We start from the raw sequence: 17780 nt of genomic DNA, 5'->3' as shown, positions 1-17780 counted from the left end.
CTCTAACACTGGTTATTTTTCTTTTCTTCAAGATAAATCAAAGTTTCATCCTGTAGGTTGATTGCGGGTGCAGACAATAAAGATTACGTCCCCTCACACTCGCGAACTGGGAGAGGAGGCTTACCTCAGGGTCGGCATTCAGTTCTGCTTTTGCGATCTGTCTGAGCTTGTGGAATCGCAACCAATCCTGAAGGTCATCTTCGGTTGGTGAGTTGTCTCCAGAGTCGGAAGTGTCACTCAGCAGAACATTCTGCAAATGTTTAAAAAAAAAATGCATATCACTATAACGAAGTTTCGCGACATTTGCAGACAATGTCTTTCAAACATACAAAATTACCTTCAGCCATCTCCTGCTCTTCTTGACGCTTGAAAGGTTGTACAGCTTCATTTTTTCCGTTCTCCGTTCTGCAGAGAAAGATGAGCGAACGACTTTTAGAACAAACGTGAAAGCCACGAAAATGCTCTAAACAAATTCGGCTACGACACACAATTAGGGCCTGCCTTTTTAGGGTTAAACCCGTATCCGCCCGATATTTACCCCCCGAACGAAATCTGTAAAATTCGGGTTTAACCCGAATCTACCCGAAAACATCCCGGTCGTGTGGCACACTGATAAGCGTGCATTAAAATAAAGTTTGTTAACATTGCTAAACATTAGTTCCATGTTACGACAAATTTTTATTAAACAAAAAAAAATCACCCGAATGCACCCGAATTCCTGACGACAGAATATGCCGTAACGGGATTTAACCCGAATACACCCGAATTTTCAAATGAAAAATATCACCCGATATTTACCCCCCGAATTTGGCCAAAAATAAAACCCGAAAAAGTCAGGCCCTACACACAATGTGCATATACGTTTTACCAACACACCAAAACCATAAAGGCTCACCGTGTTCAGACTGAGATGCACCGTTTGGCATCTCACCATCCTGGTCGATGTCGGAGAGGCTGTCTGCTTCCGTCTCCTCCTCATCGCTGCAACGAGAAAAAAAAAGGTACGAATGAGATCATACTATGCAATGATGGGACAGCTTTATTCTCCAGGTAAATAACTACCTTCCCCTGACACAGTCTCCACCGCGATATAACACTGACTTGCAGTGATGGCCACTAACTACTTCGCTATGAAGTAGTTTAACTAGCAGTTCAACTACTTTTCGAGGAAGGTAGTTAAAACTACTTCTTTAACTACTGCAATGTATTTTAACTACATCTATAACAACTTAACGTTGTCCATCAACACGAATCCCATTCTAAAGTGTTCTTCGACACCTAAAAATGAATCGCAAGCAGCGATAAAAGTGAGAATTTAGTACGCATGCACGGCACAATTGCTCTGCACCTCCGTTCTCATCAAACAAGCAGTTCGAGGTAAAGCTTGCGGCAAAATCGGAAATAGTTGGCGCCTGCAGTAACCAAACTACTGTAGTTAACTACTCGAAATAGTAGTTTCACTAGTAGTTGCCACTACATTTCTGCAAGTAGTTAATAACTACTTTTTAACTACAATCAGGTAGTTTAACTAGTAGTTTAACTACATGTAGATAACTACCGGCCATCACTGCTGGTTTGGCGAGAGGAGGCATAAGTTCAAAATACCAAAAAAAAGCATAGGTATGGAGAGGGTGCATCAAGTGAGAAAAAGGTCTTTTTTCGTATCCCATCTTAGCACTGTGAAGCAACTGTGGAGTTCAGACGTGGATAGATGGAGAGAGGACATCATAAAGGAGATATGGGGTTAGTCGGCATCCTTGGGCACACTTCGGGGGAAAACATGAGGCAGCGGAGCTAGTGAAGCCACCTCCTACTAAAGATTTTTGTGCCGTATCCACTTGGTCACGCTACCGGCACAGTGCCGGACAAAAGTTTACGGGAGACATTCAGAAAGGTCAAACGTGCAAACAGAGACAGCGTGCAAATGGGAAGTACGCTATTCAACTGACATAAGCCCGGTTTCAGCGATGCCGATTAACATTTGGACAGAGATCCACGATCCCTTAACTCGAGTTCAATGCTTAACTCAGCTTCACTAAAGGGTGTTAAGGTCACCGAAACATTCGTCGCATCACCAACTAACGTCTCTAAAAAATAATCGAGTGTTGGGGGAGGGGGGGTATATGTTTATTAAGAAAAAAAGAAACGAAAGGTTAGCTTAAAGTTTTAGCAACCCTCGATCTCAGTTCAAAGTTAACCAGCATTGGTGAAACCGAGCCTATGTAGAAACTGCACTGCCCATAAAAGGAAACACGTCCATCAAATAACGAGGTCGCTGAAAGATGTTACCGCTCAAATTAAAGCAAAAAAAATAAGAGTTCCTGCCGATTTTGACATTGTTACCTCTTAAATTAAAGCCCAAAATGAGTTTATGACAATTTTGACATTCAAAAGGTCGAGTACACATTGGCAAAGGAGGCAAAGAAAAAAACTTGAAAGATTATCAGTGAACACCTTCAACATTTGAGAGAAACTCTGCGGATGACAGCGACTGCAACCTAATCACTCACTTGAGAGGTGCGGAGAAATAGTTGTGAATGAAATTGATGAAAGAGTCTAGATTGACGGCCCTCTCTAGACGCTGCAAGTGCAGCGGTTGTGCTAGAGGTCGCTCTTCTCCCATGGAAGAAGTTGAGGCACCTTCCTCAGCTTTACTGCCCATGACAGTCGGCTCTGGAACAACATCATTTCCCAGCCTGTAATGCAGCTACCGAAGAATTACTACTACTACTTACTACTACTTATTAGTATTACTATTAATACTACTTATTACTACTACTAAGAGCTACCCAGCTCTTAAGACCACGCAGGTAGATTGAGGGATAATGTCGTCGTGCCGTGCAGTTGGATTTCAAACAACAGAACCAACTATGAGCACAACAATCTATGTGTGATTTATTACATCATGTACACCAGTTTTATATATATATATATATATTTAGCTCTTTTAGCTCTTTTGTCCCGAAGAAGGCGGAGCTTCCGCCGTAACGTAGACATCCTCCCTAACTTTTATGATTTTTAAGTTTTAATAAACCCCTTTTCTGTTACTTCCCCTACTTTCGTCTTCTGTCTCCCATTTATTTCAACTATAATTACGTAGTCGTCCGATCCAACTTTTCAAGATATATATATATATATATATATATACACAGGGTGTTTGCTCTAACGTGTCCAGAAATTGTATTTAAAGCGAGCGATAAAAGCAAGTGGTACTTTTCTGCTACTTGAGTAAGAAACAGGTACTGCTTCACCAGTAGCACCTGTTTCTCTTTAATCGCTCGCTTTAAATAAAATTTCTGGACACGTTAGAGCAAACACCCTGTATACATATATATACAAAATAAACGAGACATGGACAACAGAAGTAGGAGTGTTAAGTTCGCCTGTGTGAATGTGGGAGTGACTGGCAACAATGTACGAATGAATGTGTTGATGGTGAGTGTGCATCCACATGTTTTCTAGCATGGCTTGGTACATGACTTGGTACGTGGCTTGAAGAGAGCAGCTTTTTCTTCAACTGACGTCGTTCAGTTCAGCACAGTGTAGTGTGGATTCCGCATTCCCTGTGGATTCAGGTTAACCGCTTGGCTGTAAATCTTGGAATGCTGGTTCACATGGATGCAAGTAACTGTCACACTTATCTGACACTGTAAGTGTCACAATCCCTTTCCGTGTATAGAAACATTCATAAGGTGCACGTAGAGACTCCTGATCGTACATCGTCTGTGTGGTGCTTTTCACTAAGTAACGCTAATAACATGTTCATTAATGTTACTTCTAGCAAAAGCAAGCAAGCAAGCCAGCCAGTAAAAACAGAGAAAGCGCACTCAGCTCACAAAAAAGTACTCTCCGTCACAACGGGGCAAGGGCGACGCAAGCTCACTTGTTCATGATGCTGCATAATGTTTCCGCAGCCACATTCTTCGAGTGACCTGTATTGATATGTACTGATGTAGCCAGTAAATCTGTTTACTCGATACTCTGTCTGTCTGGCTGACTTACTTCCTTTAATGATTCTAAACACATCACAAACATTGCACAGAGGTATAGCCTTACAACATCAATCCCATTAAGAGATACGAAAAGGACAATCCAGTACACTGGTACACACAGATTCACTTTCGCTTGCACAAGTACCTGCTCCTTCGCAGTCCCAAAAGATCAATTTTTATCGAACAAGTAGCACGATAACTCGTACGATATCAGGGTACACCTTCGGTACATATTTCAACAGCCAAGTAAGGGTCCCGTTTGGGAGTAAGCTCTCAATTCCGCGTACTAGGCGCGCGGTCTCACACCCAAGAGCATGCAGTCCACTGCCGGATCGAAGCAGACTACAAAATCACCTTGGGCTCGTAGCAGAAGAGACATTCGCCGATGATACTTGTAATCTCCACGTAAGGTTTGCTGCAAAACGACAGCCCCTACCGATTTCCCAATGCGTTGCTAGGCTTAAGGATCCAAAGTAACCTTTAACCATGGGTTGGTAAGTACGGTTTCGAGCGTTCTGAAACCGGTAACCATGTCTCGCGTTTTTACACTTCGCAGGCCTTTGTGGTATCATAAACTTACCTTCGGACATTGATTTTGCACCGACTTACATCCGCCATGGAAATTTAATCGCGACCTTCTAAAGCGAACAAAATGGCGATGGAATGAGACGGACTCGCAGATGCGGGGTAAAAAGGGTCTCATGACTTCCCTCGCCTTCATTTCGCAGGAGCGGCGGCTGCACGCCATATCCAATATAGCCTCGAACCTTTAAAATATTATTTGGAGGCAAAACCTTACATATACTTCTTTATAGACATCATTTTATTGAGATAATTGTTTTGGCACCGTGAAGATCCAGTTAAGTAATCAAAAATTGTGAACCACTAAACAATGCACTCTTGTATTGAGAGTACGAGGACGAATATATTATTCCCTCCGCGCACGCAAGAGAACCCCGTTTCTGTTCTTCGGTTGATCGCTGTTATTTTTGGTGCATTGTTATCTTGCCAATACGCGTCACTTTCATTCTTTTTCTTTTCGTGCTGCTTTGATCTGACGGTACGTACTAATCTCGGGTACTTTCGAAACAAAGTTTGTCAACTTCGTCAAGTTGTAAATGCGTAGCTTCTCGGGAAGAACGGGTGATGTGGGTCAATAGTGTCATAGGCCTAGATGCGAGACTATTCGACAATGCATTGTCTAATGTTTAGATTGTGCTACTACGAAGACTCGTGATTGTGGAGAATTATATGATGAACAATCTTTCGGGTCCAAAACCTCATGCGGAAATTGTGCCAACGTTCTGAAAATTCTCCACGTGTATGTGTGTGCATGATGCCATGCAAGCGGAGCATGAATTTTAACACGTTGCATTCTCTCATTATTCAGAGGTAATGACGTCCCGGGTGTACGTGGGACACCTGAATTATGATGTCCGTGAACGGGACTTGGAGAAGTTCTTCAAGGGCTATGGCAGAATCCGAGAAATCTCCATCAAGAATGGATTCGGATTCGTGGTATGTAATCCCTATCCAATCCTAAACACACATTATCGCACATGATGCTTTACATCTTTCGGGACTGATAACTGAGGACAAATTTCTTACTGATCATGTACAAGCAAATAAGGTTATTGTGTATGGACAATGCTCGTTCCTTTAATGTAATGCATTGCATGCAGGAATTTGAAGATCATAGGGACGCAGACGACGCGGTGTACGAGTTGAACGGGAAGGAGTTGCTTGGAGATCGGTAGGTGCTTTCCTAGCCAAGTTTAGCCAAGCTCTAGCCAAGGACACATTTGCTAGGATCTTTTGGTGCCTTATCCGTGCATTCACACGAGCGACATTCCCCCGGAAGCAGAAGATGCGAAAAGCTGCTGTCACGCGAGCGCTGGGGAATATCCTGCTATGCAGCCATAAGATATTCCGTAGCAGACGACAGGAAAACACGCAGACGGTGTCGTCTGCTATATTCCGCACAGTGCGAACGCTCACCGTAACACGGGGACGGAACTTCGACTCGTGTGAATACACGGTGTGTTGTATGCTCGGAAACTTCAACAACGCCGCGTCCTTTGCAGCATATCTGTGGAGCTGGCCCGCGGAATGCGTCGAGGTGCGGACGCCTACCGCGGAGCAAGAGGACCGATGCGTCGCTCTCCTCCTCGACGAAGGTCTTTACCCTCCCTCCATCCCCCCCTTTCTCCCCACCCTTAGCCAGAAGGGTGCCACTGAGTCTTCTACGAGGAGGCCCAGGGTTCCAGCCGGGAGGGCCCCGCCCCTAGCGTTCTGTCTGCTCCACTCTCTTTTCGTTTCGCAGCCGTTACGGACCCCCGACCCGGACGGAGTATCAGCTGACCGTGGAGAATCTGAGCAGCCGGGTCAGCTGGCAGGTAAGGACGATCGTGGCCTCGGCGGGACGTCCTCTATCGTCACCCGCCGCTCGGAGCGAGGGGGCAAAACACTGCGACCAACACCCCGCACCTCCCGTCTCTCTCTCTCTTAGCTCCGATGAGGGAAGTTAGCGGCGGCTCCACCAGAAGGCGTCCTAGAATGCGGAAAAAAAGACTGCGGCATCGGCAGCGCGCCGGTGCGGGATGTTGGTTGCGCGGCATCGGTACTTTCCCCCGGGGGGCTTGACGGCGCGAATCTCCCAAGGGTGCTCGCGAGCGGCGGAGTGTACGAGAGCTGTCTTGAGTGGTGCATATTACTGAGCTGCAATGTAACGGTGGCTGTCTTTATTTTGCTGCCAGAGGAGAGCGAGCGAGCGCCTGGTTGCCCCCACTTGTTGGTTAATGATGCCATGAGAGGTGCCACTTGCCCGAAGGCAGGCCCACTGTGTTGAGAGGCTTCTCTGGGGGAGGGAACCTTTAGCCACTGGTGTGCCATCCAACCCATTTCTGGGGCCGCCATGTGCCCTTCCCACTCCCTTTCTGTGGTGCTTGTGTCTGGTCCTGGCGACAGGTAAATTCTACAACCACAACACAAACCTCTTGCTGGGGAGAGGGGGTAAGTGCCTGCTTGGGGGAGAGGGGGAATATGGGTCCGTCCAGGTTTGGGTGGTCGTCCCCCCCCACTGCACCATTGATTCCACGGGGTGGGGTGCGTGTGCTGCACTGGTTCGAGGGTAAACTGGAAGGATCCCCCCCACAAACACACACGTCGTCCAGGGTGGTTCCCGATGCACTGGTTCGAGGGTAAACTGGAAGGATCCCCCCACCACACGTCGTCCAGGGCGGTTCCCGATGCACTGGTTCGAGGGTAAACTGCAAGTGGTTCCACGAATTCCCCTGCTTAGCTCTTAAGGTTCGGTTGTAGTGTGGGATGTGCCCGGCGAAAGGGATAGGCTACGACTTAGCTAAGAGGCAATCCGTTAAAACTTGGACCTGCTGTGGGAGTGGGTTTCTGTACGTCCGGCACACTGGTACTTTGGTTCGCAGTCGGCTACATGTCCCAGGGTCGGGATTCCTGCTAGATTTAAGAATCCGCCGAAAGCCGTCTGATTGTGTGCTTTTTCCCGACCCCCAAGGACCTGAAGGACTTCATGCGCCAGGCCGGAGAGGTGACCTACGCCGATGCACACAAGTTGAGGAAGAATGAAGGGTAAGGCAATTCTTCCTCTGCATCTCCATAGCGTGGTTCTCACGAAACTCGTTGACATTCTCGTTCCAGAGTGGTGGAGTTTGCGACCTACGCCGACATGAAGAATGCTATCGACAAGCTAGACAACATGGAGCTGAGCGGCCGGAAGATACGCCTGGTGGAAGAGCGCAAGAGGAACAAGAGACGGCACGTTTGCTCTCTTAACCGTTTTCGCGACCCGCACGTTGAGGAATCTAACGAGCATTTCACCGTCCACAGATCGAGGTCCCGCTCCAGATCGCGCTCCAGGTCTCGATCCCGTTCTGCGTCCTCGAGGTCCCGCAGCCCACGCCGTTCCAGGAGCCGCAGTCGGTCGGAGTCCAGGTCTCCCACTCGTTCGCGGTCCAGGAGCCCAGCCAAGAGGAACAACCGCTCCGCGAGTCGTAGCCGGTCCAAGTCAAAGAGCAGGGACAAGTCCAGGAGCCGTAGCTGGAGTCCCAGCAAGGAAGGAGACGCAAAGGAGAAGTCCGCCTCAAAGTCTCCCCAGCCAGAGAACGATGGCGGCTCCGACAAATGAAACGGGGGCCACCCTTTTGCAGCCATTCTCATTGTGTAGTCTCACAATCATTTCTTGATATAACCATTGTATCTCACACTGTCTGTCCTGTAAATAGCTGTCCTGTATATTGTAATAAATGCATTTGTCTTGCCCCTTTTTGGGTTATACTATGTACCATTTGTAGTCTAAATGGAATAACTATGGAACCACACACACACAAAGCAGCACCCTGTGGTATCCTCCATGAAGTAGAGACAAGCTTGGACTCTGAAAGTGGACTTTCCACTGGTTTAGTCCAGCTTATCACTAGTTTTAGGTTTAGCAGTTTGAGTAATAAGCTCTCTGAAGACCTCTGTCAGCTTTGAGCGTGCCGAGTTGGTTATCCAGAATCCCAAGCATGGGGGGGGGGGGGTTATTATTACGTCATTATAGCTTAACGTACCATTACTGACATGTGGCTAAAGCTGAAATCGCAAGGGCACTCCGCGTAGGGGGTGTCACTTAACATTTGGGAGGGGGGGGGGGTCTGGATAATTAATTGAGCCTGCCTACTTGAGGTAGGTCGTGCCACAAACTGCTATAAGTTATAATACACAAATAGAATAGTTAGGAAGCAAGCGAGCTGGTGATATAGATCCATGCTGAGAAACACTCGTCTCGAGGGGATTTTCAGTATGGATGAGTTACAATTTGAAAGATAAGACCACGTGGGCAGCTATGCAATGCAGTACCAGTGCCACTGGTGCCACAATGGCTACGGTGACTAATAATTGAACTAGCATCGGCCATTTGCATTTTGCATCTCGCCTGGCTTGCGTCACGGGGGTCACGTGCCGTGTTTCTACCAATCGTCGGTGTACACTCACGAGGCGGACGTTGTTGGACGTAGTCGAAGAGTGTCCATTTTGTTGTGTTCTGGAATGCGAGTATTTCGCCGTAATATATAACTACATTACGCCGGCCTGCTTCCAAAGGCTAAGGTAAGACCTTCTAGCACCACATTGTTCATGTAGATTGTGTTTGCTGGACCCAGATTTACCAGCAAGGCTCAATCGTGAGCGGAAGGTGCTAAGCCTACGTGGTGTTGACGACATATCGGCCCTTTGTTATCGCTGTTACCGCGTCATTGCGTGTTGAGTTCTTTTTGCTGACGGTCTTCTTCGGAATAGGCATTAATAAATATCTTCCGCGCTACTCACGTCGTTTAGGACCAACAATGACGATCCGAGTCTTCGTCGGCCATTTGAGCTATCAGGTCCGAGAAAAAGATATCGACCGATTCTTCAAGGGTTACGGTCGTGTAGGAGACATTCATCTCAAGAATGGCTTCGGCTTTGTGGTATGTCTTGAACCGTGTATTTGGTTTTGTGGAAACCATGTTCACGTACTTTGTGATATTCTGCAGGAGTTTGATGACCAGCGCGACGCAGAAGATGCTATAGCCGATCTTAACGGCAAAGAACTGTTGGGAGAAAGGTACTTTTGACTTTTTCTATCTTTATGCGACGTACATTTTTGTTACGTTGGCAGGTTTGGTGAGCTATCGTGATAGTGGGCACAAAAAGATTCGATTGCTGAAGTTTTTTAACCGGTTGGCTTATCAAAGTCCCAGGCGTTGAAGATCCCAAATCGGCATCGCCTAGAACACGCACGGGGGGACATGTATCCAAGACACTTGAACTAACCTTTGTCTCACTACAACTCCCAACTAACCATTTATTAACCAATGTCGCTTCGTTTTATTTTGCTTCAGCGTGTCCGCCACGCTAAGCCTAGCCGTCGCTAAATAGCGCATTTTGTTCGCCGGACATCGATAACGCGCGAAGCTGGCACGTTGCTCACTGATATCCTATCTCGGAACACGGTCATCTCAGACCTCCTCGATGCAAGCTTTTGATATTGCAATTTAGGATTTTGGTATTGTGGATTTTGAACTCTGGGATATCGTGGCGTACCCGTTTTCATAGTTATCTTAGACTTATCAGTTCCATCACCCCGAAGATTAAAATTTAAAATCCTCTGCCAGCTACCGAATGCTTGCGCCCCCCCGAGCAAAAAAAAAAAAGAACTAACGAAAGTAATGATCGTATGATCAGCGACATCATAAGAGTGTATGTCGCAGCGTGCCAAGTTTCTCGAACGTGACTGACGATAAGATAACGATACCTGCAGCATATCCGTGGAGTTGGCCCGTGGGACACGTAGGGGACCAGGCGGGTACCGTGGAGGAGGTGGTGGCGGAGGAGGCTACCGGGGCCGTGAAGGAGGCTACCGTGGTGGAAGTGGACCCAGTCGTCGATCGCCTCCGCAAAGGTCTCTCTCCTACCTGTTGTTCTTTTCACTGGCCAGTGATGTTTACGCCCATGGAGAGGGTGCCGCTCTGTTTTCTCCGCGGAAGGCCCAGGGTTGTCGACGTGGTCAGGTGGCCCGCGAGCTGAGAGCTGGACGTGATTTGTTTTGGGGTGCCTTTCTTTCTCAGTCGGTATGGGCCACCCTCAAGGACAGAGTTCCAGCTCACGGTGGAGAACCTCAGCAGCCGAGTCAGCTGGCAGGTGAGAGAGGCGTTCCCGCGTTCTTTTTTTAAAAATCTACTCAGCCCTTTTTTTATGTGCTGTACAATTCACTGTCACGGAGGAATGTGTTTGTGTTAGCAAAATTCCAGCCACTGTAAAGTGGGACCGAAGACATCCGGGGGCACGGTCGGAGGCAACCATGGCATGTCGTCTGATTATTTTTAGTGTCTAGTGGTTCTGTTTGTCGTCACCAGGGACTTTTTCTTGTGAGACTATGTACCAACTACCCTGCACCCTGCCACACTTGCGTTCCCACCCGGGTTCAAAGCAATGCCTCGCGGTCATTTCTATGCGATCGAATACTTTTCCGAGCCTTCTTATCACAAAACTGTTCTCGATTTACTTGCTGAAATTGCGGTTTCTGAAACTTTTGCTGGATGAAATTTTTAACGTAACAGGTGTGCATCACTTGCAGCCGAATAAAAGTGAGATCGGAAAATCTGTCTGCGGCTCTGGACTGCCCCTTTAAATGGTAACATTTGCACTTGTCACTGAATCTTATTCTTCTTGTACTCTGAACATTCTAATTAACCATTTTTATTAACTCTGACCTAGCAGCCCAACAATATCAAGTTGTACCGGGAAAGCAAATGTGGTATTTCTCTGTTGCTGTACATATTCCTTGCAGGATATGTTGGAACATATTTTCAGCTCCAACAGTACAGTGCCTACCCCGTTAATTTGAACTTTACCCGTTCTGCTTGCCGTACGCAACAAAAGTCTGTTTCACCCGCGTCGAACAGAAAGATGTTTTATAATTCGCTCTCGTCTTCCCAAAGGACCTGAAGGACTTCATGCGCCAGGCAGGTGAGGTGACTTACGCTGATGCGCACAAGTTGAGGAAGAATGAAGGGTACGTGGTGTCACCCGCGTAAAACTTGGCGCGCCCCTCCTTCATTGTCACCTCTTTTCCGCAGTGTGGTAGAATTTGCCAACTACGCCGACATGAAAAACGCTCTGGAGAAGCTGGACAACATGGACCTCAATGGCCGCAAAATTCGTCTCGTCGAGGAGCGCAAGCGAAGCAAGAGGAGGTGACCAGAGCGCAAGTTTTTGATCGGGCGTGGGATTCTACAGTTCTCTCTCTCTCCCCCCTTCGCCAGGTCCCGTTCGAGGTCGCGTTCGAGATCCCGTTCCCGGTCGGCATCGTCCCGTTCTCGGTCCAGGACCCCACGTCGTTCTGCGAGTCGCAGCAAGTCCCGGTCCAGGACTCCGACGCGATCAAGGTCCAGGTCCCCGCCCAAGCAAGCCAATCGGCCCGCGAGCCGCTCAAGAAGCCGGTCTAGAAGCCGCAGCTGGACTCCAGACAAGGACGCCGCTGAACAGAAGTCAGCTTCCCCGCAGAACGATCGAGAGAACGGCTCAGGAGATTGAGTCGACGATTGTCCTTGTGGCTGTGTAATCATTCATTTCTTTTGATCGTCCACTGTACTTCGCTTTTTGGTCTGAATAAATTCGATCTAATGCACCATGTTTCGTAATCTTTTTGACTGAGTTTGCAAAACAAAGTAAGGACTCTGATATGGCGAGCAATGAAACTCGCATGTGCCCTGAAAATTTCTAATAGGTATATCATCGTGTATTAGTTGCAAAATGGGCATGACAAATGGCTGCAGCATATGTAAACAAGGTTCCGACCCTGAGGTTAGGGAAAGTTGACCATCACACATCAAATATGAATGGCGCAGGCACAAACTGGCACAAACACACGAAAAGGTTGGCAACCATGCAGCAGACGCTGATTGCGCATGCGCGCATGATAAAAGTCACGTGACAATCGGGCGCGCCTCAGTGGTTGGTAGGTGCGCGAGACGTGATAAGGGACACAGAAGAAGAAGGAAAGGGCTGCGGAAGTGGGATCCTTTTCGTTAACTATCTGCAGTCAGGGAACGCGAAACTATATTGTAAATAGCTTGCAACAGAAACCGTAGAAGTTAAGGTAAGTTTCCCACCGCTAATATGATCTGTAAAAGGCTTTGCATAGCAAAATTGCTAGGACTAATTTCTAAGCACTGCGTACATCGCGTGTTGGTATTAGGAACTGCTGAACACTTATCTGACCAGCGATAAATGCCGCTGTTATAAACCGCACAGTGATGTAGCGGCTTTTGTTTGGCTTGCTTTCTATGCGTGTTCGAACCCAGAAAGCCTGCACTTGACTGAAAGTCCGCGGCGAATCCTGTTCGATCGCCGATGCGATGCATTGTTAACCGGCTTGTTTTCAGAGATCAACATGACAATTCGTGTCTTCATCGGACACTTGAGTTATCAAGTCAGAGAAAAGGACCTCGACAGGTTCTTCAAAGGCTATGGTCGTGTTGGAGACATCCATTTGAAGAACGGATTTGGTTTTGTGGTACGCAGCCCGATAATTGCTCTACCCAACAGCATTTCGGATGGAAGTAATGTTATCTTCTTTTTTTTTTATCCCCTCCCTCAGGAATTCGATGACCAGCGTGATGCAGAAGATGCAATAGCGGATCTAAATGGCAAAGATTTACTGGGTGAAAGGTACGGTGACCTGTTCAGCTTGGGTGCAGTGACCTCAGTCCTGTTTACGTTTCGTGCGACAGTTGTTTTCGGACCGTGACGTGTTTTTTTTTTTTTTTTTAAACTCTAGAGTCACTGTTGAACTGGCCTACGGTAGCAGACGCAGCCTAGGAGAGAAGTTCATTCCGCCTCCGTCACGTGATTGGAGGTCTGCACCGCCAAGACGGCAGCAAGGCAGGTGAGGCGTCTGCTTCGAAAAACGTCGTCGATAGCGTCGCAAATGGCTCGCGTGAATCGATTTTCCCGTCCAATCGCAGTCGATACGGGCCACCTACTCGCACAGAGTACCAACTCGTCGTGGAGAACCTAAGCAGTCGTGTTAGCTGGCAGGTAAGTCGAATGTTGCCGTATTTATTCTGCGTGTTGTTGAACCAATGTAAGTACTGGTGTAGTGTTGCTGCCCCCCACGAATGTCGTTTCCTCGACGGAAAAGCAGCTACGGTGGCGTCGCAGAAGGCAGATGATATCATCTTGTCCCCCCACTATCCCTTGCCTAAAGAGATTTTGTGGGAAGCCGTCTCTCCCTAAACCTGGTTGTTTCTCCCAGTAAAGGAGCATCATTGTCAACAACGTAGCGTGTGTAACGGCTCCTTCATTAGAGTGGAGGTTTGAGGCTAAGAGGCTTCTGGTGGGCTAAAGCGATCTAGGCGTAGCATCATCTAATGCTCCCTGGCGAGCGTGGTCACAGCTCAAGATGTGCTGATTACGGTGTGCTATGCAAAAGTTCTTGGTTTCTTGGGTCCAGACACCTGCCCGACTCAGGTAACTAGCCTGAGCGTCCGGCCTGACGCTCAAGGTGCTTTTTCAAACACAACACAAAAGAAAAAAAAAAAAGAACAGAAACATATTCCTCTTCCCTTCTGGTTTGCACTGCAAATCTCTCCTCCATATATTTTATTTTTTTATTTTTTTTCGAGCAAGGGTTTCAGACTACGTGGCACGTAATTCGCAACGATCCAAAATGGGCAGATTTTGGGGCAATTCTTCGTGTGCCGAGATTTCGGTGTGCATGTTAAAGGTACCGTAAAGCGGTAGAGCTGCGATCTCGGGGGCGGAAGTTATCTAGCCTGATAGATAGCCTGAGCTTTCTGTGCTCTTGCATCACAATTTTCGTCCCAATCGTGCTCGTGTTTTTTTTTAGCAAATTTAAATAAAAAATTGCGGGCAACACTCTGTCGAAGTCTCAAAAAAAAGCTGCGCGTTGCTTGTCAAGTATGGCTGCAGAAGTGCATTGTTCGCACATAATGCTGTCTAAAACAAAAAAGTTTGCAAGCATAATTTTTGGCATATATAACGCGCATGTTATACAAGAAAAAAGTGGAGCAAACAGGCTGTTTATTCTCGGCCGAGGGCAAAAATCAACGGGTGCATGTTGTACGCCGAAAATTACGGTACGTGTCTGCTACGTAGTAGCAGCGAGCCCAGTCGGGAACGTAGACAAACTGGGGATATTTCCACCAGACGTCACCCCGAGCAGTTTTACAGCAAATTCTACTTACAAATTAAAAATATCTACTGTTCTCTGTGACATTACTAACTTGCCTCCAACAGCCTGTATGCTGCTTTACGGTACCTTTAAAGAATCCTGAGGTGGGCAGAAATAATTTATGGACTGACCACCGAGGTGTTGCTTACGATCCTGCTCGTCTCGCAACGTTAAACAACGTTTTTTCATCGTCAAATCTTCGTTCACCGCGGGACTAGCTCACGAGTGTTCATGGCGCGTGGGGATATTACGCAGCGCCCCAAATTTGAGCTTAACTTTCACATTCCGTAACACCGTAAGGGAAACTACAGGTTTTCCCGGCGATTTTAATCCGTGTGCCAGCTAGATTAATCCACGTGCCACGCAGACTTTATGGGGCACGGATTAGTTTAGCTGGCACTCGGATTAAAATCGCCGGGAAAACCTGTAGATGTAAAACGAGACACTGGTCTAGCAGTAAAAGCTGCAAAAAGGAGAGATTTGCGGTGTATTTCCCTTCTCAGTCCCCCCTTGCCTGTTTCCTTTCCAAGTAAGCTTGATGTCTGGCAATAGGCCAGAGTGAGACCCCGAGGCACGTTTCGCGAAAGTATCGCCTTGCTTCCTTTGAAGGACCTGAAAGATTACATGCGCCAGGCAGGAGAAGTGACCTACGCTGACGCTCACAGGCTCAGGCCCAATGAGGGGTAAGGAACGCGCGGCTTGAGCGAGGTCAAAGGGCTACAGGTCTGCGTTTGATGTATTTCAGCGTCGTGGAGTTTGCCAGTTACCGGGACCTGAAGAACGCCCTGCACAAATTGGACAACACGGAACTCAACGGTCGCAGGATTCGACTCATCGAAGATAAGCGGAGCAAGTCGGGCAGGCACAGGTAAAGGGTCGGATAAGTGTTTGACTGGGGTTGAGCCAGTTAGTGTGCTATGCATGCGCAATAGAATCTACACATTTTCCCGTTGGAAGCAGCTTCTGGCTGCATACAACAGATTGCTGTAAGCAGCACAATATCTTGGCCCTATATTGGCTGAATACTGATCCAAAATTGCCAAATACCGAGCCAATAGTGGGTCAGGATGTTGTGCTGCTACAGTGACATGACATTTGTTGTGTTGTGTGTGGGACGCTATGGAAAACGAGTGTTAATGCTCTACTGTGTTTGCCTTGGCAACAGATATCGCTAAAAGAATGGCAGTTACATAGAGAGTTTCGCAAAATCCGCTTAATCAGAATCAGAACTATAGTTCCGAAAAGTAGCCACAAATCAACGGTACCCTCCGTTATGTTAGCCACATTTGTGAACGGATCACTATTGTGCAGTCCTTGTGTATTCTCGTGTGACATCTGTTGCTTATAAATATTTTTGCGAAATATCGAAGCCCCGGCCAATACAATGTTTTACATCACAGACAAAATGACGGCTGATCCTTAAAAGGTCCTTCAATTTTTCTCCCAATTCACTGGCCAATTGCGGACCGAATTTTTGTTGCTTCAGAATGTGTATGATCCTCAACGACTTACTGGTTCTCACCAACTTTGAAGGACGTGTGACAGACACTCCCTCCATTTTTTATTTTCAAACACTCCTCCCCCGGGACTTGTTTTCCATCACGTTCCAGATCCCGATCCCGCTCGAGGTCACGGAGGAGATCTCCCCAGTCCCGCAGCCCGAGGTCCCGTTCGGAATCTCGCTCGAGGTCCCGTTCCAGATCAAAGTCCCGGTCGCCATCGAGGTCCCCCAGACCGAGGGAGTCCAGGTCGCCCGTGCGGCGCTCGTCCAGACACGACAGCCCCACCAGGTCGCAGTCAAGGTCGCCCAGCAAATCCCCGAGGAACGCCACGTCCAAATCACCCTCGCCCAACGACGACCGGGATAGTTAAACGAGAGGAAGTCCTCTGTATTCCCTGTATCAAATGTAGCTGCTGGAATGTCTCTATTTCCTCAAACGTAGCCGGTGAAGCGTAGCCGGAATGTCTCGTGTGTTTGCATGGATCAGAGTAGAATAAAATCGCTGTGAAGTACGTTTACTTTGTGCGGCCAAGTCATTGTCTGAACTAAATGTCTACGTCTGTGCCTTAAACTGAGTGTGAAATTATTCACTTTTAGTTTCCGATGCATTACGCAAGGATGTGACTCGACAACAAAAAAATTTTAAAAACAGACACACGCATTCCTGCTCAACACTCTCTGCAGGGTGAAACGAAGAAAAACGTCACCAGTGATGTCATGTGCTCCAATCTGTGCAAACAATTTTTTTTCTTCTCTCTGCCCCAGTCTACCAGACGAAATTTCTCTAAACCAGTCAGGGGGCTGTATCGTAACTACGTCAAAGAGACCCATTTGGGTACGGCGGGCATTCCCATCTTTGCATACGGTCGTGATTTTCTGCAGTATTTCTGCATCTGTCAAATATAGTGCAGTTTAATAGGGAGGATAATGGTTTTAGGAAAGTGTAGCTACTGAAGTGCTTCCTCTTCTTTAAACCCGCAGTGAACACTACTGGTATAATTTCATGTCCCAAAATTGCAGAATTTTGCTAGGTCACATCCCGGGATTTCTGGATAAATCTTGGCTTTCTCGACAACGAATACTTTGTGGTGGGAGTGAAAACTGACAAACTGTGTCTTACCTACTTTTGGCTTCGAGCGTCCCCTCCTCAAAAGATATAATTTGCAATCGGAAACCGAAACCAACCTCATGATCTACGACACGTGACTCGCGTGAACTACGCAAGCCATAGCCAAGGAGAGCCCTCAAGTAGGATTAAAACTCCCAAGGAATCGGAAGGAGCCTTCCAATCTATAAGGCTGCACAAAATACTCTTTGTTGTTCTGATCCTCATGAATACAATAACGGAAAGTGAAAAGATGAGACAGCCTTTTCAGAAAACTAGACTAAACTGTTCCAGGCCAGAACACAACAGTTACTGTGATTGAATAAAAGGGGAGAAGAGGAAAAGTCACCAATTCCGGGTATGCGCATATGCGACATTCCCCAGAATATCCCAGTGGAAGATGCAAAAAAACGTCATTGCTTTTAGCTG

The 17780-nt window shown here is 47.3% G+C and overlaps 2 protein-coding genes across 5 annotated transcripts in view; one reads left to right on the top strand and one right to left on the bottom strand.

Moving 5' to 3' along the window:
* The window catches only part of LOC135401679 (chromatin-remodeling ATPase INO80-like), a 38790-nt gene extending 34053 nt beyond the window's left edge, over positions 1 to 4737 (bottom strand). For 3 of the 4 annotated variants that reach the window (XM_064634196.1, XM_064634197.1, XM_064634198.1), the window contains exons 1-5: positions 4573 to 4737; positions 2511 to 2696; positions 896 to 981; positions 338 to 405; positions 125 to 250 (exon numbers count right to left, since the gene is read on the bottom strand). In XM_064634196.1, coding sequence (XP_064490266.1) covers positions 125 to 250; positions 338 to 405; positions 896 to 981; positions 2511 to 2696; positions 4573 to 4610 — 504 coding nt within the window. In that variant the 5' untranslated portion in view covers positions 4611 to 4737. The remainder of the gene's footprint in view (positions 1 to 124; positions 251 to 337; positions 406 to 895; positions 982 to 2510; positions 2697 to 4572) is intronic. The other variant, XM_064634199.1, reaches the window with a different exon arrangement.
* A 201-nt stretch (positions 4738 to 4938) lies between these two features.
* Positions 4939 to 16760, top strand: LOC135400660 (serine/arginine-rich splicing factor 4-like). Its single transcript, XM_064632490.1, has 22 exons — positions 4939 to 5052; positions 5383 to 5510; positions 5675 to 5745; positions 6077 to 6169; positions 6316 to 6388; positions 7525 to 7598; positions 7668 to 7784; positions 7857 to 8152; positions 9306 to 9475; positions 9542 to 9612; positions 10309 to 10449; positions 10616 to 10688; positions 11489 to 11562; positions 11627 to 11743; positions 11813 to 12080; positions 12937 to 13065; positions 13150 to 13220; positions 13330 to 13437; positions 13517 to 13589; positions 15355 to 15428; positions 15491 to 15613; positions 16356 to 16760. Exons 2-22 carry the CDS (start codon positions 5388 to 5390, stop codon positions 16615 to 16617), a joined length of 2601 nt encoding a protein of 866 aa, XP_064488560.1. The 5' UTR covers positions 4939 to 5052; positions 5383 to 5387; the 3' UTR covers positions 16618 to 16760.
* Positions 16761 to 17780: the final 1020 nt, after the last annotated feature.

Source organism: Ornithodoros turicata, chromosome 7 (assembly GCF_037126465.1).
Source record: "Ornithodoros turicata isolate Travis chromosome 7, ASM3712646v1, whole genome shotgun sequence".
Classification (NCBI taxonomy): domain Eukaryota; kingdom Metazoa; phylum Arthropoda; class Arachnida; order Ixodida; family Argasidae; genus Ornithodoros; species Ornithodoros turicata.
This window is presented reverse-complemented; position numbering and strand designations above follow the sequence as displayed.

What these genes read in the sequence shown, in the direction of transcription:
- LOC135400660 (XM_064632490.1), top strand. Translation starts at nt 5,388, where the DNA reads ATGACGTCCCGGGTGTACGTGGGACACCTGAATTATGATGTCCGTGAA. An exon ending in CGCAAGAGGAACAAGAGACG is followed by an intron (nt 7,785 to 7,856) that starts GCACGTTTGCTC and finishes CACCGTCCACAG; the next exon opens with ATCGAGGTCCCGCTCCAGAT. An exon ending in GAGAGAACGGCTCAGGAGAT is followed by an intron (nt 12,081 to 12,936) that starts TGAGTCGACGAT and finishes TTGTTTTCAGAG; the next exon opens with ATCAACATGACAATTCGTGT.